The 21923-nt window shown below is 35.7% G+C and overlaps 3 protein-coding genes and 1 long non-coding RNA gene across 5 annotated transcripts; 1 reads left to right on the forward strand and 3 right to left on the reverse strand.

The window, feature by feature from the left end:
* Positions 1-3349: 3349 nt before the first annotated feature.
* LOC130993745 (uncharacterized) lies at positions 3350-4507 on the reverse strand. Its single transcript, XM_057918782.1, has 2 exons — positions 4019-4507; positions 3350-3361 (listed from the first exon to the last, which is right to left on the reverse strand). The coding sequence occupies exons 1-2, from the start codon at positions 4505-4507 to the stop codon at positions 3350-3352; spliced, it is 501 nt and encodes a 166-aa protein (XP_057774765.1).
* Positions 4508-6316: 1809 nt separating this feature from the next.
* LOC130991794 (heat shock cognate 70 kDa protein-like) lies at positions 6317-8664 on the reverse strand. The gene is made up of 2 exons (XM_057916195.1): positions 8315-8664; positions 6317-8096 (listed from the first exon to the last, which is right to left on the reverse strand). The coding sequence occupies exons 1-2, from the start codon at positions 8526-8528 to the stop codon at positions 6466-6468; spliced, it is 1845 nt and encodes a 614-aa protein (XP_057772178.1). The 5' UTR covers positions 8529-8664; the 3' UTR covers positions 6317-6465.
* A 2548-nt stretch (positions 8665-11212) lies between these two features.
* On the reverse strand, positions 11213-13757 carry LOC130991792 (heat shock cognate 70 kDa protein 2-like). Its single transcript, XM_057916193.1, has 2 exons — positions 13334-13757; positions 11213-13025 (listed from the first exon to the last, which is right to left on the reverse strand). The coding sequence occupies exons 1-2, from the start codon at positions 13545-13547 to the stop codon at positions 11350-11352; spliced, it is 1890 nt and encodes a 629-aa protein (XP_057772176.1). The 5' UTR covers positions 13548-13757; the 3' UTR covers positions 11213-11349.
* Positions 13758-15598: 1841 nt separating this feature from the next.
* Positions 15599-18294, forward strand: LOC130991943 (uncharacterized). Of its 2 annotated transcripts, XR_009091196.1 has the most exons (6): positions 15599-15713; positions 15939-16129; positions 16244-16379; positions 17026-17154; positions 17393-17510; positions 17825-18294. It is a non-coding gene; the product is annotated as an uncharacterized LOC130991943 (long non-coding RNA). The 2 variants fall into 2 exon arrangements; XR_009091197.1 differs by lacking the exon at positions 17026-17154.
* The last annotated feature ends 3629 nt before the right edge of the window (positions 18295-21923 follow it).

Below are 21923 nucleotides of genomic sequence, written 5' to 3' on the forward strand. Positions count from 1 at the left end.
TAAATAAATCAGTTTATTTAATATTTATGTAGTAAAAATTGTAAAATATTTAATTCACCTAAAAATATATAAACTTTTTTTATGACTATTATGCCCTTGGCTAATAGTCATATTCTCTGTTTAGAATTAATGGTTAAACAAGTAGTATTATGTATAGCATTTGAGCACTAAATAGTGTTAAAATATGGTATAGACATATTGTAAGAGAATTTGAGAGATTGTAAATATTGTTTCTTGTATTTCTCTTACTTATCTTCATATTACAATGATATCTATTTATAGAATACAAAATGAAGTAAAGTCATGCAAAATCCCACTAAAGTCACACAAAATATATCTTTTGACTTTTGCTAAATATTTCTATACTTCTAGATGTAGTTGTTTCTTGACTTTGATTAGTATTTTCAACACTCCCCCTCAAGTTGAGTAACGGGATTCCCGATATTCAACTTGCCAAGAACTTCTGAAAAATTCTTGGAGTTCACAGCTTTGGTTAGGATGTCTGCTAGTTGGTCTTCAGATCTTACGAATGGGAGCGTCACAATACCTCCTTCAATTTTTTCCTTGATAAAGTGTCTATCAACTTCTACATATTTTGTTCTGTCGTGTTGAACAGGATTTTCTGATATGCTGATGGCTGCTTTATTGTCACAGAACATTTGACATGTCTTTGTCGGTTGAAGACTCAATTCAGTCAACAATCTTCTTAGCCACAGGACTTCGGTTAGTCCACTCTTGATTCCCCTGAACTCGGCTTCTACACTAGAGAGTGCTACCACTTTCTGTTTCTTACTCCTCCATGAGACAAGGTTGCCTCCAATAAAGGTGAAGTATCCTGCTGTTGACTTTCGATCGACGGGATTTCCAGCCCAGTCAGCATCAGTGTATGCCTGTATTTCAAGGTGTCCAGATTTCTTGAATAACACTCCATAATCAAAAGTTCCTTTCAAATATTTTACAATCCTGATCGCAGCTTCCATGTGGTTAGCTTGTGGTTGGTGCATGAATTGGCTTACCACTCCAACGGCATAAGAGATATCAGGTCGCGTATGAGAAAGATAGATGAGTTTTCCCACTAAGCGCTGATATTTTCCTCGATCAGTCAGTTCTGCTCCTTCCTCAATCTGTAGCCCGTGATTCATAGCAATAGGCGTCTCTGCTGGCTTGCAATCTAGCATCCATGTTTCTGCTAGAAGGTCTAGAGTATACTTCTTTTGGTTGATGAAGATCCCCCTGTTTGACCTGAGAACTTCTATTCCAAGGAAGTACTTAAGTCTTCCCAAGTCCTTCATCTCAAACTCCTTGAACAGCCTATCTTTCAACTTTTGGATTTCTTCCAAGTCGTTTCCTGTTATGATCATATCATCAACATAAATGACTAAACAGGAAATAAGGTCACCTCTCTTCTTTAAAAATAAGGTGTGATCGGCATTGCTTTGCTGGTACCCAAACTTTTTCATGGCCGTGGTGAATCTCCCAAACCAGGCTCTGGGGGATTGTTTGAGCCCATACAGTGTCTTCTTTAATTTGCATACTTCACCAACTCCGAATTCTTCTGAGAAACCCTGGGGAACTTCCATGTAAACCTCCATTTCTTCTTCAAGTTCTCCATGGAGGAAAGCATTTGTAACATCGAATTGGTTGAGATCTCAATCCTTATTAGCAGCAATAGAGATGAGAGCTCTGACAGTGTTCATTTTTGCAACAGGAGAGAAAGTCTCCTCATAGTCGATCCCATATATCTGTGTGTACCCTTTTGCGACCAATCGAGCTTTGTATCGCTCAATTGACCCATCTGGTTTTCTTTTGATGGTGAAGACCCACTTGCATCCCACAGTTTTCTTCCCTTTTGGCAATCTGCACTTCTCCCAAGTATGATTCCGATTTAACGCACTGATCTCCTTCTTCATGGCCTCTCTCCAGTGCTTAATTTGAAGAGCCTGTTCAGCTGTCGTCGGGATATCTTCATCATACAGTGCTGCTTCATAAGCAACAGCAGTTCTGGATAGATTTTCTTTAGCGATCTTTCCAATAGAATACCGAGAGTTCTTCCCGACCTTCTCCGGAGTGTACCTTTTAGGAGGAATTCCTCGAGTACTCCTAGGAGGCAGCACGTATCCCCTGGTATCTTTCTCTGCAATATTCTCCTGTTCTTCATCAACAACTTGATGAACATAATCAGGTACCTCAGAAGATAAATTTTGTTCTGAATGCCTTACCTCGGATATCAATGGTGGAGGAGATATAGAATCATGGTACTGAGGAGATATGGGCTCTGTAGTGGATGAGATCTGCTCGGTGGCAAGGTTAACTGTTTCTGTTGGTCCTGCTTCCGTACTTGGCATTGGTAACCAGCTTAACAAGTCTATTTTATTTCCTTGCTCTCTCTCCCCCTGACTGTTAAGTTGCTTATCATAAAAGAACTCAGTTTCAAGAAAATCACAATTCGTGGTGGTTAAGACTTGACGAGTTTTGGGATTGTAACACCTATACCCTTTCTGATTAATGCCATAACCTACAAAGACACATTTAATGGCACAAGGGGAAAGTTTAGTTCTTTCATGTTTGGGGATATGGACAAAAACAGAGCACCCGAAAATCCTAGGTTGGAGAGTAAGAGCAAGAGGGACAGATGCCAAGGTGGAGAGTTTTTCTAAAGGAGTTTGTAACTGGAGAGTTCTAGTGGGAAGACGGTTTATAAGATAGACAGAGGTAGCAACAGCTTCAGGCCAGAAGTGTGTGGGTACTTTAGATTCAATCATCACAGCTCTGATACCATGTTAAAATATGGTATAGACATATTGTAAGAGAATTTGAGAGATTGTAAATATTGTTTCTTGTATTTCTCTTACTTATCGTCATATTACAATGATATCTATTTATAGAATACAAAATGAAGTAAAGTCATGCAAAATCCCACTAAAGTCACACAAAATATATCTTTTGACTTTTGCTAAATATTTCTATACTTCTAGATGTAGTTGTTTCTTGACTTTGATTAGTATTTTCAACAAATAGAACTATTAATTTATTACTATTATTTTTCTCATTCATATTCTAATTAAAATATCTCTTTATAGCTGGCTATAACGTGGCCATATAGCTTTACTGGAATCATATAAAGTTTCATTTCATCTACACACATATACCAATAGTACTTTTCCACAATTACAATTTATCTATTAAAAAATTCAAATTAAAAGAAGTATATGCACTTACCCAATTTGAATTTGATGATGCTGGAACAATTGCATTATGAGGATCATGTGCCATGTATGTATTGTACGTCGGGTACGAATTGTGCATATAGATCGTATCATATTGTAATGGAACTATGGCATTTGTGGGTCTATTCCATGCCCTGCACCCACAAACAAGACCCCAAAAAAAAGTGCACATAATTGACTAATTCGAATTGAACATTTTATGATCTTGTGTGATGTACTCAATTTTCCCCGGTTATTTCAAGCCTGTTATAATACGATGAATATAACATCAAATTCGAAACAAAAAAACCCAATTATATATGTTAATTATGCTGAAATTGCTAAAAAAATAAATAATTAATAAATAAAATTATATCAACATTTTAAAATGATTAATTACATATAAAGTATTAATTGAACTTTCAAAAAAAAAAATCTCATTTTACACGTACACTTTAAAATTTGTATTAAAATTGCTCTCTCTTTTTTTCGTTATCATTTTACTATCTCGCCGGATTCCGTGATATGGCATAACTATAACAATGTGAAAATATAGAAACAACGTTGGGTTGCTTAGTTGGATGAAATTTCTTGGATTCTTCTTGTTGAAATTTATGTTGCTTTTGAAATTAGCACTAAGTAAGATTTGGACACGTAGGATTTCAATAGTCAAACAATTTTAATTTAGATTTTAAAGTTGGTATGCAAAATAAGAATTAATTGTTTGAAAGTTCAATAATTTAATTATATGCAATTAATCATTTAAAAGCTATGTCTAAATTGCAAAATGGACCAAAATAGTAATTTATTACCTCATTAAAATTTACCCCCGACGCCTGTGCAAGAGCAGGATCTCTCATAGCTTGCAACAACGTATGGTTGTCCAAAAATTGAGCCCGGCCGCCGTGATGATGATCGCACCTCGCCGCATGGTAGCAATCACGGCACAGATCGAACGATGTTTTGGGATTCTTGAAGCACTCGGCGCATGAGAAGAATATTCCCGGGATGAATTTTCCACAGCAGTCGCAGAAGGGGCGACCGCTCTTGATGATGTAGTAGAGCGTCATGACCTCGGAGAAGTCGAGGGTGCCGTTGCCGTCGAGGTCGAGCTCGTCGAAGAAATTAGAGTTTTGCATGTAGGAGTAGCCTTCCTGCCTCATGAAGGCTAGGAACTCCGAGAGATCGACTCGGCCGTCTCCATCCGTGTCCATCGATTGGTAGAACTCGTAGGCTAGTGCTTGCACTTGTGGAGATCCGGCTCGGTAATGGGCTCTTGCGATTTCACGTAATTCTTCCATTTCTTTCTGTTTGGATCGTTTGAAACAATATGATTAAGAAAGAGGGATTAATGAGGAAAGCATGTTAAGGATTATATGGTGCGTTGTGATTTCGTGTTACGTTTTTGTACGTTTCATCAAATTAAGAATTAGTTTTAGAGTTCAAACCCCCTAACTCCCACTCTCCCACTTAAAAAGAAAAAGGATACCAGTGGATCTTACTATGAATGTACTAGCACAAATAAGGATACATTAGGATTAGTTTTAGTGTAGAATACATTAGGATCTTACTATGAATGTACTAGCACAAATAAATAGTCAAGACAAATTATTTATCTATTTATGCTACAATCTAAACCGACAACTTGTCCATAGTTATCTCAATTGTGAACTCAATTTATATCTCAACTTTTTTCGATTATATGATCTTTTGTGATCTAAAACACACCATATAATCTATAGTATAAGATAAATTAGACTATAATATATAATGCAATGACAATATTTCAGATAGGATAATCATAGTGAACTAAGGAATCAATGTATACAAGCATAAAAGTATTGCTTTCAGTACATACAACACTTCATGATGATCCCAGCCGAGTCACCTGTTATTCCCCACTTTGATGCCATTATATATGCTGCACATGAAATCCTACGACAGTTCGACAGATGGAAATAGCTCATTTCAGGTCAGACTTGCTCAATTTGTTTACTCGACTTTTACCAATTTTTGCAGTTTGGCATGGGGTGGAGGCGAAGAAAAAGATACATGTAGACCATGGGCACTTGATTCTATGGGAGTGTTTGGCTAAGCTTATTTTAGAGAGCTTATAAGCTCCAATAACTTATAAGATGTTTCAAGGGCTTATAAGTTGTCAAAGTGTTTGGATAATTGAGATTAAGATAGAGAGAGAATAGTGAGTTAGGGAGATAAAATAGAAAAATATGAAACAAAGGGTATTGTTTTATAATTATGCTTGAGGTGGGATATTTTTGAGAAAACGTCAAACGATGGACCAAAAATTGATATTTACCCAAATGGAAAATTGAAAGGATATACGTTGTAAATTAGATTCCATCGTAGGGTTATTTTGAACCTCTGATCTTGTTGATTTGAAAGCACACTTAATTAATTTTGTTTTGATTTGGCAATTAATTACTAGTGATTACTGCAGTATTGCACATCTGCACGATACGATTGAGCCCAAAGGTGTTCATCAAGACATTAAAGCAAGTATTATGCTGATCGACGAGGAGTTTAATATGGAGAATAGATTGCATATAAAAGCATAAAATTATATTGTTTGAGGCTGTAGATATAGGATATTTAATTTGGTGGCTATAAGCTTTAGGGTAAAATAGTAAATTTATAATTATTTATTATTATTATTTTATATGGGAGTTATACTATAAATTACCCTAAACTATGAATAGTAAAACAGGGGTTATAAATTTATTGTTATATAAATTATATGGGAGTAAAACAGGGGCTATGAATAGAATTACCCTAAACTCAATTAAATATTTTTATGAAGGTTATTGGACGGATTGTCTTAATCATTTTATATGTGCATAATTGTTTTCACAATTTTAATAGAATCCTCAATCTCCTTTCAAGCTCAATTTCCTTTCAAATTCGGCGGTAATAACTATAAAACACAAATGGGGCTTCTTAACAAACAAATCTTGAGTGAGAGGATTTTTTTGAACAGTAACTTATGTTGATTTGAAAATTATGATAAAAACTTTAGAACTTATAAAAATAGGACACTAATTTTTTTTTAGAGTAAAATAGGAATATATGTATTTTTTGTATTTTCGGTCTGCTAGTCCTTCGAAAAGAAAAGATCATTTTTTGTATGTTCGGTCTTACACACACTTAAACAAAGAGGCAAAAACGAAGAAAATACAAAAACAAAATCCAGAAAATGTTGATAGTGAAGTTAAAGAGCCACACGGTATTCTGTAAATCGGGTTTAAGACATCTTGGCGGCGATGGGGCTGTAAACGCTCTCCAGCTCTCTCATCTTGTCTTTGAAATCACCAACTTCTGCAAGTTTGTTTGCCTCCAACAATTTCATAACAGGCTCTAAAGCTTTCTCGATCTTCTTCTTGTCACCAGCTTCAATCTTATCACATTTGATAGTCATGTTCCTCATGTCGTAGGCCAACTTCTCCAAAGCATTCTTGGCCTCAACCTTCCTCTTAAACTCCTCGTCCTCAAACTTGTACTTCTTCCCATCCCTCACCATCTTCCCTATTTCTTCACTAGACAGCCTGCCCTTGTCGTTGGTGATGGTGATGTTCATCTTCTTTCCGGTCGTCGTCTCCTCCGCTGACACACTCAAGATACCATTCGCATCAATTTCGAAGCACACATTGGCTTTAACAACACCTCTGGGCGCCGCTGGAATGCCTTCGAGGCTGAATTTCCCTAGCAGATTGTTGTCTGATGCCTTGCTTCTTTCGCCCTCGTACACTTGGATTGACATATTGGTCTGATTGTCTTCGCCCGTCACGTATCCTTTCTCCCTCCTTGTAGGGATAGTTGTATTCCTCGGAACAATTACACTCATCACATCTCCACAAGCATCAGTACCAAGCGACAATGGAGTAACATCCAAAAGAACCAATTCTCGTACCCTGCCACTGCCTTCACCATTCAATATGGCAGCTTGCGCAGCAGCACCATAAGCCACAGCTTCATCCGGATGAATGCTCTTGCACAGCTCTTTCCCATTGAACAGCTCCTGCAACAGCTGCTGCACCTTGGGGATCCTACTAGACCCGCCCACCACCACCACATCATGGACGCTACTCCTTTCCATCTTTGCGTCCTTCAAGCACATCTCCACCTGCTCCTTACACTTGTTGAATAAATCCATGTTAAGTTCCTCAAATTTAGCACGACTGATAGTCGAAAATAGATCAATCCCCTCAAAGAAGGATTCGATGTCAATTGTGGTTTGGACAGCAGAGGAAAGGGCCCTCTTGGCCTTTTCACAAGCACTCCTCAATCTCCTAATAGCTCTTGGATTCCCACTAATATCCTTACCCTCTTTGCGCTTGAACTCTTTAATGAAGTGATTCACCATCCTGCTGTCGAAGTCCTGGCCTCCAAGATGAGTATCACCAGTAATAGCCTTCACTTCTATTGCGCCCCACTCAATCGTCATCAGACACACATCCAACGTGCCACCACCAAGGTCGAAAATGAGCACATTCTTTTCCCCGAAGGTAATAGCAGTTTTATCCAAGCCATATGCAATGGCTGCAGCAGTAGGCTCATTGATGATCCTCATAACGTTAAGACCAGCAATGGTTCCCGCATCCTTGGTTGCCTGACGCTGAGAGTCGTTGAAGTAAGCAGGCACGGTGACAACAGCATTCTTGACGGTTGATCCAAGATATGTTTCCGCAATATCCTTCATCTTGGTGAGCACCATTGAAGAGATCTCCTCGGCTGAAAACTGCTTCTCCTCACCTTTGTTGGTTACAACTATCATAGGCTTGTCGCTAGGGTTAGCAATGACCTTGAATGGCCAGAGTGTCATGTCACTTTGAACCATTGGGTCACTGAATTTGCGGCCAATTAGCCTCTTTGCATCTGCAGCATCAACATATTAAGAATAAAACAATAAATTCAAAGCAAAGGAGAAACGATAGTCAAAATCAAGAAAATAACCAATTCCTAGCTGATTTCTATCTCTCTCACACATAACACAAATACAACATGACACGAAAGATGAAAAAAAAAACATGAAAAATAGCAAGAATGGAGAGATAATAACTGCTAGGAAGCAATTCATAGAAGAGAATACCCACCAAAAACAATGTTAGTAGGGCTAAGTTTGGCTTGATTCTTGGCGGCGTCTCCGATGAGACGCTCAGAGTCGGTGAAGGCCACGTAAGACGGCGTGGTGCGGTTGCCCTGATCATTGGGTATGATCTCAATGCGGTCGTGCTGCCACACTGCCACGCATGAATACGTCGTCCCCAAATCGATCCCAATCGCCGGTCCTTGGCCCTTTCCCACCATTGATGATGCTATCTTTTGTTTCGGATATATGTTTTGCAAGCTACAATGGTGTCGAGAGTGTTAAATATATAATTCCGCCGCTACTTGTTGAATTAAACAAGACTCACAGTTCTACTTCCTGCATTGGATAGCACTTTCTTCAGTCACAATCGTGTTGACCAAGTCTAACAAGTAACAACAACTACTTGTGTTGAATAGTTGCGAACTCGATCAATAAACTCCAATCCTGTTATTGTCAGTTTCCCGAAGACCCGACCCAAGTCGTCGTAATAATCACTATTTTAACTTTTAAGAAAATTTTCCTCCCACTCTCACCTTCTCACACATCACAATATGGCACGAAAAATAGAGGAAATTAATTAAGAAAAATCCATGAAAAATAACAAGATGAAGAGATAAAATCGTGTTGTGGAACGGACCATATCTAGAAGAGAAAACTCACCGAAAAAGCTGTTAAGTGTGATTGTGTTCAGAAGCTTTTCGTAGAGATAGATATGTTTATATGCTTCGTTCTTGCATTATCTGTTGTTTTAACAGACTTGCTTTCGTCTGTCCAATGTGGCCATGTGGGTAAGTTTTGGGAAGATAAGTTTTTTTTTTTTTTTTTTTTTGAGGAATATAAATTTTGGGAAAAAGTATCATTTTATATCTCAATATTTACACGTTTTCATTAAACTCTAACATAAAAAAAAATTGTAACTCTACTGACACATATAACTTTTTCTCAAATTTAATTCATGCCAGTTATTGTGATTTATTCTATTCGTAATTGGTTTGTAAAATTAACAAATTATTAGAGCATCTTAGGTGCATGGCACTAGGCATTAATAGGTGGTCCTCATCTTAACGTCACCACTATCCAGTGCATTGGTGCTATATAAGTGGCGCTATAATCTTCCTTTCTACTATTATTTTTATTCTTCTATTTTAAAATTCAATATTTCATTAAAATTAAAATTAAACATTAAATTAATTAAAATAAAATATAAAAAAATATTTAAAAATTAAGTAAAAAAATTAAAAGAATTACAAAGTTTAAGATTTTAAAATTTGAAAAAATCAAAATTAAAACAAAAAATATTGAAAAATAAAAATAAAAACTACCCTAGAACCCGCCGCCCCACCCCACCCCTTTCTTTTTCCTTTTTTCCTTCCTGGGCCTTTCCATGTCTGCCTGATATCCGAGCAATAAAGAAGGCTATGATCAGTACTTTCCCACCTGCTTCGGCACATGCACAAACCCCATCAAGTGGCACATGATGCTCCTTCCAGTTACCTTCAGTCGGAATAAGGTTCAAGAAGGCCCGCAATAGACAACTTTTGCCTTCGGAGGTATAGATAAATTCCAAACTAAACGGCTCCACCACTTCATATTTAGAGAATTTTTTTTGGACATTCTGTATATTTAAGGTATTTTTTTATTAAAATACGGGCATAATACTAATAATAACGAACAATATTTTCATAGATTATATAGTTTCAATATATCACAAAACCTTTTTTGGACATTCCGTATATTTAAGACATTTTTTATTAAAAAACAAGCATAATAATAATAATAACAAACAACATGTTCATAGATTATATATTTTCTATATATTACAAATTAGTTTCAATACTTTATAATTTTTTTTAGCATTTCATATTAGGCATTTTTTATTAAAAGACAAGTATAATAGTAATAATAACAAACAATATTTCATAGATTATATAGTTTTAAATAACATAATTATCCTTAAATTAAGTATATATGAGAGAATATAATAACCAAATACTCTTTTATAAAACAAAATTATTTTATAATAGGTATAAACATATATCTATATATATATTTTTTAAAAACTCAAAATTTGGGAGGGGGCTCTAGCCCCCCCTGGCTCCATCCTTGGTTGTAGATATAGGTTGTTGATAAACATAGTCCCCAAAGTCTAATCATTATTTTAACTTTTTTGAAAGAAGAAGAAGAAGAAGAAAAAATACTCCTTCTCTCTCTCATTGTCTCTCTCACAGACTCAAACAAATACTTCATCTGAAAATTATATCACATTGTTTTTGGCACGAGTTTTAATAAAATGTGAATAAGGATCTCACTTTAAATATGAGTAGAATACTATGCACCCTATTACTAAAAATGGATGTGGAGTATTTTTTATGGACGGACAAAAAATGAAATTGTGACATAATTTTCGTGGACGGATGGAGTACAATATACTACTATATGGTAGAAAAAAAGACCATAAATTTAACGAAAATGAAGAGATAATTAAAAACAACGTCACTTTAGAAGGGACAATAGCAGAGAAAACTCTATTATTGCCATTGGTATGTTCTAGAGATTTCTTTGCGCTGCCGCAAGGCTAATTGAAGCCTTTGCCAGATATTTTGAGCCTCCTATGAGCTCACCGCTGAGCCATCGAATGGCTAAAGATGAATCTCAAACAAAATTTCATTAAACATTTTAATAGGCTAGTTTGAGGACAAAAGACATCTAATCCTATGATATATATTTTCACGATTGATTCTTGTTTGAGTGTTTCGTGAGTGAGGCAGCCCGAGTCTACTATGTAATTCACTTTAATAAAGTCTTGCGCTTAAAAAGAAATTGGCTTAAACGATGGTTAATATAATTATAGATGAATATATTAATTTTCATATAATATATAGATTTATGTCCTTAAATCTAGTGACAGAAAGATGATATATTTGCACAATTGCAGTTGAGACATCATCTATTTTTACATGAAATCAAAGATGAGCTAGGAGACATGAGTGTTGTTGAACAGCCAAGACAGGAGAAGGAACCAAAAAAACTATGCATCTCTTAATCCACTTCTTCAATACTGGGGCCTGCACCACTGGCACTAGCAGAGTACATCTTGGCAGTGATGGGATTGCAAATCCTCTCTAGCTCCTTCATCTTGTCTTTGAAATCATCTGCTCCTGCAAGTTCGTTTAACTCCAACCATTGTGCTAAAGACTCCAAAGCATCCTCCATCTTCATCTTGTCGCCTGCTCCGATATTGGCTGCACATCTGATGGCGTTCCTCGTGTTGTAGGCGTAGTCCTCCAAAGCATGCTTCGCCTCAACATTCATCTTATGCTCCTCGTCCTCCCTCTTGTACTTGTTGGCATCTCGAATCATCTTCTCAATTTCTTCCTTGGACAGCCTACCTTTGTCGTTGGTGATGGTGATCTTGTTCTTCACTCCGGTCCCCTCGTCCTCTGCTGATACATTCATGATCCCGTTGTCGTCAATGTGGAAGCACACATTGATTTTAGCAACACCTTTGGGAGCAGCTGGAATGTCTTGGAGCAGGAACTGCCCTAGCAGATTGTTGGCTGATGCCTTACTTCTTTCGCCCTCGTATACCTTAACATCCACACTGGTCTGATCGTCAGAAACTGTGGTGAATCCTTTCTCCCTCCTTGTAGGGATAGTTGTATTCCTCGGAACAATTACACTCATCACATCTCCATAAACATCAGTACCAAGCGACAATGGAGTAACATCCAAAAGAACCAATTCTCGTACCCTGCCACTGCCTTCGCCACTCAACATGGCAGATTGCACGGCAGCACCATATGCCACAGCTTCATCTGGATTAATGCTCTTGCACAACTCCTTCCCGTTGAACAGCTCCTGCAACAGCTGCTGCACCTTAGGAATCCTACTCGACCCGCCCACCAGCACAATCTCATGGACGCTGCTCTTCTCCACCTTACCGTCCTGCAAGCACATCTCCACCTGCTCCACACACTTCCTGAATAAATCCATGTTAAGTTCATCAAATTTAGCACGGCTGATAGTCGAAGAGAAATCAATGCCATCAATCAACGATTCAATCTCAATTGTGGTTTGGGAAGTGGAGGAAAGGGTCCTCTTGGCCCTCTCACAAGCAGTCTTCAATCTCCTAATGGCTCTTGAATTCCTACTAATATCCTTATCGTGCTTGCGCTTCAACTCTTCAATCAAGTGATTCACCATCCTGTTGTCGAAGTCCTGGCCTCCAAGATGAGTATCGCCAGTAATAGCCTTCACTTCTATTGCGCCCCACTCAATCGTCACAAGAGACACATCGAATGTGCCACCACCAAGGTCGAAAATGAGCACATTCTTTTCCCCGAAGGTAATAGCAGTTTTATCCAAGCCATATGCAATGGCTGCAGCAGTAGGCTCATTGATGATCCTCATAACGTTAAGACCGGCAATGGTTCCCGCATCCTTGGTTGCCTGACGCTGAGAGTCGTTGAAGTAAGCAGGCACGGTGACAACAGCATTCTTGACGGTTGATCCAAGATATGCTTCCGCAATATCCTTCATCTTGGTGAGCACCATTGAAGAGATCTCCTCAGCTGAAAACTGCTTCTCCTCACCTTTGTAGGTTACAACTATCACAGGCTTGTTGGTGGGGTCAGGAATAACCTTGAATGGCCATAGTATCATGTCATTCTGAACCGTTGGGTCACTGAATTTGCGACCAACCAGCCTTTTTGAATCTGCAACAGCAAGATATTAAGAAAAAATTCAACTACTTGGAGCAGAGAGAAAGACAGACAACAACTAAATTTAAAGGATAAAATCAAGAAAATGATTGGGAATGCATCTTGGAGTTTGATTGGAATTAATAGACTGCTCCGATCATATTTTACAGAATATTTTCAGTTTTATCGAGCATGACTAATTCCTAGCTGGTTTGTATCCAAGTATATTGAACCGGAACACTGAAATCTATCTCTCTTACACATAACACAACTACAACATGACACCAACTGCTAGGAAGCAATCCATAGAAGAGAATACTCACCAAAAACAATGTTAGTAGGACTAAGTTTGGCTTGATTCTTGGCGGCATCACCGATGAGACGAGCAGAGTCGGTGAAAGCCACGTAAGACGGCGTGGTGCGGTTGCCCTGATCATTGGGTATGATCTCAACGCGGTCGTGCTGCCATGCTGCCACGCATGAATACGTCGTCCCCAAATCGATCCCAATCGCCCGTTCTTGGCCCTGTCCCACCATTGATGATGCTATCTTTTGCAAGCTACAATGGTGTCGAAAGGATTAAAGAAATTCTGTGTCGAACAAATCTGACCGCCGCTACTTGTTGAATTAAACAAGACTCACAGACACCACTAGTTCTACTTCCTGCATTGGATAGCACTCTCTTCAGTCATAATCGTGTTGACCAAGTCTAACAACAACTACTTCTTGTGTTGAATAGTTGCGAACTCGATCAATAAACTCCAATCCTGTTATCGTCAGCTTCCCGAAGACCCAACCCAAGTCGTCGTAATAATCACTATTTTAACTTTTAAGAAAATCACTTTCTCACACTGTCACACATCACAATATGGCACGAAAAATAAAGGAAACTAAGAAAAACAACCATTGAAAAATAACAAGATGAAGAGATAAAATCATGTTGTGGAACAGTTGTGTTCACTTGCATTATCTGTTGTTTTAACAGACTTGCTTTCGTCTGTCCAATGTGGGTGTGGGTAAGTTTTGGGAAGATATAACATATAGTCAGATGGAGTCTTGCTGTATAATTAAGTTTTGGGAAAAAGTATCATTTTATATCTCAATATTTACACGGGATGGGATTCTCTGTCCCACAATTTAGTGTGTACAGTCGTGTACCACTCTTAATTTGTTATAAAAAATAATTATAAATTCTAATTGAATGAGTGAACCCTTATTAATTGTCTTTTTATTATATGATCTCATAATAAATTAAAATTGAAGAAAATATAGTTAAAAATTATACTCTCTCCGTCCGCGATATCGTTTCTACTTTCATTTATAGTTGTAGAGTCCACATAACACTTTATTATCTTACCTTATATTTTCACTTTGGCTGATTCTACTCATATAGTCTCTCTTTTACTCTTTATAGCCTATTATTTAATAAATAATAAAAAATATTTGTAAATATACTATTTTACCCTTTAACCCTAAATTAGAATAATACGGAATGGCTTTTTCTTCGTAACCCCAAAATCTATCAATTCTATAAAGCAATACATATTGCAGCCTCCATAGTGATTCTCTCTCCTACGTGCCACTCCCATAGTCCTTTATTTCATATTATCTCAAATGCTTTTTCCTCACGCCTAGCTTCAGCTTTCACATCTTTTTTCCCACAAATTTTATACAGCCACGCTTCAGCCGTTACATCTCTCAAAGCTTCTCTCCCAATATGAGTTTCCATCAATCTTGCCACAAATCTCAAACAATCCGCTGTGTAATTGAGAGATTTATTCTCTGTCGCGACTTCTCAAATTGATTTGGGGAAAATCAGAAATCTGCAACTCCCCGCCGCCTTCGCCGGCCGCCGCCACCTGCCACCTCCATCTAATTCCCTCCATTTCGCTTCTCCACACAGGACTTTTCCCCCACCCCCGCCGCGATTCTATGATATTTGGCGTCTCCAGACCAGACTCCCCTTCCTCCCGCTGTATTTCGCCGCAGTCCGGCCTCAAGTCAGCACTGCCGCCCCTCTAACCTTTCTGCCGCGTCTCGACGTCAGACTCCCCCCCTCCTCCGCCGCGATTCGTAGCACTCCGGCCCCAAGTCGGCGCTGCCGCAACCACCATTCTCTAACCCGACCATGGGACGGTCATATCTAGCGCCAATGGCTGCCCGGCCGCATCTAAGCGCCGTCGACCACCGTATTGACCCCTTGCTCTAATATGGTAAGTATTAATGATTACGTTTGACTGTTTGAATATGGAATGATTAATGCTTAATTTTAGAAATAACAAATTTTGGAAATACAATTATATGATTTACCTTTCAATTAACAATCAGCCAATTTTTAGGTATAAGTTTAAACATGGAATCTTCGAGATTTTCGACAAGAGTACAAAGAGATTAGAAGACTTGATGAAGAAATCTGGAGAGGTATGTCGAAACTTTCAGTGATTATTAGGTTTTAAACCAAAATTTGAGATTTCTGTTCGCTGATTTGCTAAAATTGGTGAATCACAGGTTGATCATCACAAAATGACGAAAGATAAAGGGATTTTTTTACCAGGTAGCAAATTAAATATATTGTTTTTAGACTACATTATTATTGCATTTGTGTTGAAAAATTAACATAGCTTAAAGACTTTTTCTCAGATCGCACGCCTACTCAGAAAAAATGGGAAAATGTGGAACAATCGAACAAAGATAGTGACGATGGTAATGAATATTTGCGTTCAATTATTTGTGTTCATATTCTAAATACTTATTGGTTTATTCGATTTATATTTGTGTTCATATTCTAAATATTTATTGGTTTATTCGATTTAATATGTGTTTGTGATTTATTAATGGTCTGAATTATTGACGTATTAAAGTTCAACATTTAGTGTATTCATATTCCCTTCAATTTTTGATCAAATAGTAATTTGTTATCTTCTCCAGATCACTCAATTCATGGCTCTAATCCTTCTCCATCCACGAGGGATCGATGAAACATTTGTGGTATCTTCTCTAGATTGCTTAATCCATGTCAAATTTGGATGAAACAATTTGGTATCTTCTCCAGATCACTCAAACCATCCACTCGCGACAAATCTCCATATCAATATGCAAATGCCCTAATAACAGTCAAGGTACGTTCTTCATTGTCTCTATGCTGATAAATTCTCCCAATATTTCATCTCAACTTAATATATTTCTAAAATCATACAAACACCTTCATCATTTGTATAAATTGAATGAATTAGGAAATGAAGAACAATCTACGACGCCTAACCCATACCAGCCATAACTCTCCCTTTAAGCCACTCAAGTTAGCACGCCGATGCCAACAAGAGGAAAACAACCATTTGCCAACGCCTAGGCCAACATTTTCAGTTTCCGGTTAGTTTGAGTATCGTACTTTCTTCTTGCCTAATTCAGTTTGGTGTAAGTTTTCTAATTCGATTCCAATTTTATGTGTGCTCATCTATTTGTTTATGGTTTGCCACTAACTAAGATAACCATGATTTAAGTATAAGCAATTAGGTTTGTATGTCAACAACTCCTACTCATTAGGCAGAGTTATTTCTTATATTACCATCCAGGTTTTTAAAACTTGGTTTGCATATCAAACTTAACAGTGTGCTTTTTATACATCAAACTTCGAGTAATTTGTTATATGCTCTGTATGCTTGTAAGAATTAAATGAGTTTGTGATTTATAGATGAATCAGAGGAGGCATTGAAGCTTTAGGGGATTCGTTGTTCAAAGCCAACATCTCGTGAAAACGGGAGTAGTATGGGGGATAATAATGGAAACAAACTCCACAAATTGCAAATTTGTAGTCACTATAGATTATTATCCTTCTTAAATTGGGGCCATGATGTATGCTGCGCATTTAGTGTTTTAGGAAGTAAGCAAGCTATTATTGAACTGATCTTAGATAAATAGTTTTGTTGATTTACGATCCTAAATGTATCTGTATTTTCTTTTTCCCACCTTACCTGTTCGTTCATGCACAACCATTAAGAGTGCTGACCTTGTGCAGTTGCAAAAGAGCAATAAAGAGTCATTGTTCTATCGTTGAGAACTATGCCATTTGCATTCATGTCCTCGTGCAACTTTTCAGCTGTTTTCCAATCTAGAGCCTTGAAGCAAAGAGATTTTATCAGTCATGGTATGAATCTTCTCTTGTATCTTTTTGCTGCTTCTTTTGGTTTCTCACTATTTTGCTTAATTTGTTTTAGTTGGTTAAGTTGCTTTTTTAATGTATTAGCATTGCTATGATTAGGAGTAGGAAATTCTGTCTGTGTATCTTTGACATCCCCTTCCCTTCTTTCAGATTTCCTCATTTTCAGCACTCTTCATTTCATTTTTGTACGTCTCACTACCTTCGATATCTCTTGACATGGCAGAGCTGGGATTGGACATCGAATCACTACATATGGCAGATTTGTGAATCTTTGGAGTTACATTTAATGAGGGATTCTCTGCTGCTATCATCATAATCATACTTCTTGGTCAACTTGGGAGGTAATGTCTGAAACAATCTGTATGCATGTGCGTGTAAAATTATGATTACTAATTGTTGTGCCATGTGGCATAGTCTCAAATTTCTTTACTAAATATGAGCTATACAGTGTGAAAGCTCATATGGCTTTGTGATAACTACTTTAAGATTCTAATACTATTATTCCACTGTTCTACAAAATACAAATGAATTAGGGTACATTTTCATATCTATGACCATATATATATATATATATATATATATATATATATATATATATATATAATCCTTTCCCTTTTCATGATTCAAAGCATCTAACTATGCTTCTGTTGTGCAGGCTTGGAGTTGGTGCTGGCGGATATGAGGATCCTGGTGTTAAGAAATTAAGAGGCTGGTTCTCAAAAGTTTGTTCATGTCCAGTTTGCGCTTATAACTTCTTTGCTTGGTCTTACTCCTATCAAATTTCAAGAGGTCGCGGAAGGTAAAATCGAAATTCCAGCAGTTATGAGTCAGTCCATCCTGTGCTGCCTCATTTCGCCTAACAGATTGACAGCCTTGTCAAATTTCACCAAACGCCCCTAGCTGCTCGATTAATTTGTTATAGCTTCAGCAGTTATACAATCAAAAGAACCACTTTCTTAATATGCAATCAGTTTCAGTTCATCTCATTTTTTATTTTTATTTTTTGTGTTAAATCTTGAGTTTTGTTTATGAGTGCCTAGACTCATATGTTTGATAGCCATGTTTTAGTCCAACACACCATATAACAGGGTTGGTTTTATGTTAATAAATTTTTATTATTTATTTTATCTCGATAAAAATTAGAGTTCCATGTTTGATAAAAAAATGGGCTCAAGGTGAAACGATAGAAATGGACCCCTATCCACCATCATAAAAACAGAAGCTGACATTTTTTTATGTCACATTATAACATATCGGTAGAAGAAAAAAAAAGTATTAGTAATTATAAAAAATAACTTATTGTCGCCTTTTTAAAGATTTCGATAAAATCATGGTCGCATGTACATTGCTATACAAAGAAGGTGTGAAATCATGTCGAGAAATCGCAATAAACCATTACTAATTTCACTAATATAAAACATACATATAAGAGGAAGCTCTTACTCTCCAAACTAAACATTTGCATTGGTGTATTGATTGAGATTAATTAATACAAATTGAATTGTTTTGTCAATTTAATTTGATCAAATTTATTTAGCTATATAAATAATTTAGTTAATTTATTTTAAAAAATAAATTATTGTGATTAAATAAATTATTGCTTTAATTTAATTTGGCCATAAAATAAAATATTTGTGCAGTTTTTTTCAAAATAAATTTTGAATTCAACATTGATTTTTTTTTTTAAAAGAAAGTTGACCAATTGAAATACTAAATAAATTAATATAATTTGAATCTCAAATCATTTTTCTCAAGCTTCACATGAGATGATACTCAAAAATTAATTATGGTCTTTCAAACTTCAAATAAGATGATGTTCATAAGTTAATTTTATTATTTCAAACTCTATTGGGATGATGCTCGGAACCCATTTATGATATTTCAAGATCCAAATGAAATAATGCACAAAAGTCTGTCATGATTTTTCAAGTTTCATACAAGATGATGTTTAAAAGTTAGTTATGATCTTACAAGTTACAGATGATATAATCTCACAAGTCAACTTTGATCTTTCAAGCTTCGGGCAGTGATGTTCAAAAAATTGACACATAAAAGTTAGGTATAGTATTTTAAGGTCTAAACGAGATGATGTTCAAAAGTCGAATGTCGTCTGTCGGGCTTTAGATTATGATTCTTACAGGGTTTAGATGAAATAATGCCCATATGACAGATAAAGTCTTAACTTAATTCTTATTCGTCAATGTAAACAATTTGTAAAAAATTAATAAAAATAATGTTTATATACAACTGACACAAATGTGAGACATTCCATCAAATTTACATATTTTTTTTCTTTTATTTTTTCTAAAACTGCATTCTCACATCGACCTTTTTTAAAATTTTATTGAATGAAAATTTATATAAAGGTATTTCTATTACTCTAGCGACAAGTTAACATTTAATTGAGGAATGCGGTTGAAAGTAACACTCTATTACCTCAAATTAAACAAATTCAAAATTAATTTATATATAAATAATTATATTATAAAATAATATTAATATAGTTTAAATTACAATTTAAAATAATTCATCCGTCGAATTTCGAGATTATTAACCAATTATTGTTTGATATTTTATTTGTTTATATACATGTTTTATAAATTTAAACAAATTCAAAAAATTAGTTGGTATTATTATATGGGTTTAGGACAAGAATAAGTATTTAAATCATCACATATCTAATAGGAAAATGAAATACTCCTATGTGGCATCACCATATTTTTGCATTTTTATTTATCCTAATTCTCCAAACATTTTTATATTTATTCATTCTTATTTATCTAAATCTTCTCATCCCACATTGTTTTTTTTGAGATTTCACCAAAATAAAATCTATATAAAAAGATGCTCTTACTCTCCAAACCAAAAACCCACATTTAATTGGTGGAGTGATTCAAATTAAAACATATGAATTGATTTATCAATAAAAGTTGATCAAATTTATTTAGTTAAATAAAAAATTATTTAATTTTATTTTTAAAAATAAATACTTGTGATTAAATTCTTCATTTTAATTTGGTCATAAAATTAAATATTTTGTATAATTTTTTATTTTGGATTACTCTTTGATTTTTTTTATGAAAATTTACCAATTGAAATAGTAAATAAATTGATTTGATATAATTTGAATATCACATCAATTTTCTCAAGCCTTAGACGAGATGATTCTTACAACTTAGTTATGGTCTTTCAAACATTAAACAAAATGATGTTCACGAGTCAGTTTTATCATTTCAAACTCCAAGCGAAATGATGGTATTTTAAGCTCTAAATGAGACGATGCACAAGAGCCTGTTATGATTTTTCAAGCTCCATACAAGATGATGGTTAGAAGTTAGTTATGATCTCACAAGCTTTAGATTGCATAATCTCACAAGTCAGCCCGGGTGTTCCTAACTCTTACTGAAAATGATGTTTAAAAGTGAGTTATGATATTTAAAGCATCAGGTAGTGTTGTTGAAACGTCTGACGCATTAAATCAGATATAGTATTTTAGGGTCTAGATGAGATAATGCTAAAAAATTTGGCGTTCAAAAGTTAGATATTGTCTTCGAGTTCTTGATGATCATCTGGTCTTATAGACTTCAGATGAGATGATGTTTAGATGACAAATGAGATCATAAATTAATTCTTATCCGTCAATATAGAAAAATTGTACAAAATTTATACTCCATCCGTCCGCAATATCGTTTCCACATTTGCCATTTCGGTCTGTCCACGATACCGCGAAATGACAATTGTGGAAACGATATCGCGGACGGACCGAAGTATTTTCTTATTATTCTAGCAAAAAGTTAATATTCAATTGACGAATATAGTTGAAATTAGTACTACATCCGTCCACCAAAAGTATGACACTTTGGTGGGCATACGTTTTAAGAAAATTGGTGGTGATTTTTCAAAAGCGAGGACTGAAGAACCGCCAGGTGGACAAATGGTCCCACCAAAATTGAAATGATTGATTGAGATTTAATTAAAAGTAATTTTTTTGTAAATAAAAAGTATTTGTAAGGATAAAAATTAATAAAAAGTAATAGGGTATATGCGTTAAAATGGAAAGTACCATAATTTTTGTGGACATCCAAAATAGCAAAAGTATCATATTTTTCGTGGTCGAAGCGAATATAATGTAAACTTTATTACATCTAATTAAATTAATTAAACGATAATTATATTATATAAAATAATATAAATAATTTAAATTATAATTTAAAGTCCCGTCGAATTTCGACGGGTTATACACTAGTTTGGAGGAAAATAACACAGTTATTCGCATAAATTTCAAAAAGTAAAACAGACAAATTTCTTCTTACCTAATCATTTTCTTTTGAGGGAATTCTTGATATTTGCAGTGCTTTTTACTCTAATATTTTTTCATTGATTCTGCTACTTAAAAGCCCAAAACATCTCTACGGCAAAATGCATTGTATGCAGGTTTTTAGCTTTTGCTGATTATGTTAACAGCCTTGCAAAATTAGTGGACAAGAGAAGAGTGATTGGAATAACTATTAACATCCCAAATAAGAGAGCAGTGATGAGTATATTAGGGTGAACATTGTACTCATTGGCGAAGACAAAGGGCACCACTGCAACCCTGTGCCTGCTTTTTTTTTCCCACAAGTTTTCGATGGTTAAAACTCAATATTTCATGGTTGTAGACTCATTTTATTTGTGCAGATCTGATTTTATTTGAGAAAAAAAAAATGAAATTAGTGGGGCTATGCATGTTTATTCGTGTTCACATTTTGAATTTA

The sequence above is a fragment of the Salvia miltiorrhiza genome, chromosome 7 (assembly GCF_028751815.1).
Source record: "Salvia miltiorrhiza cultivar Shanhuang (shh) chromosome 7, IMPLAD_Smil_shh, whole genome shotgun sequence".
NCBI classification, from domain to species: domain Eukaryota; kingdom Viridiplantae; phylum Streptophyta; class Magnoliopsida; order Lamiales; family Lamiaceae; genus Salvia; species Salvia miltiorrhiza.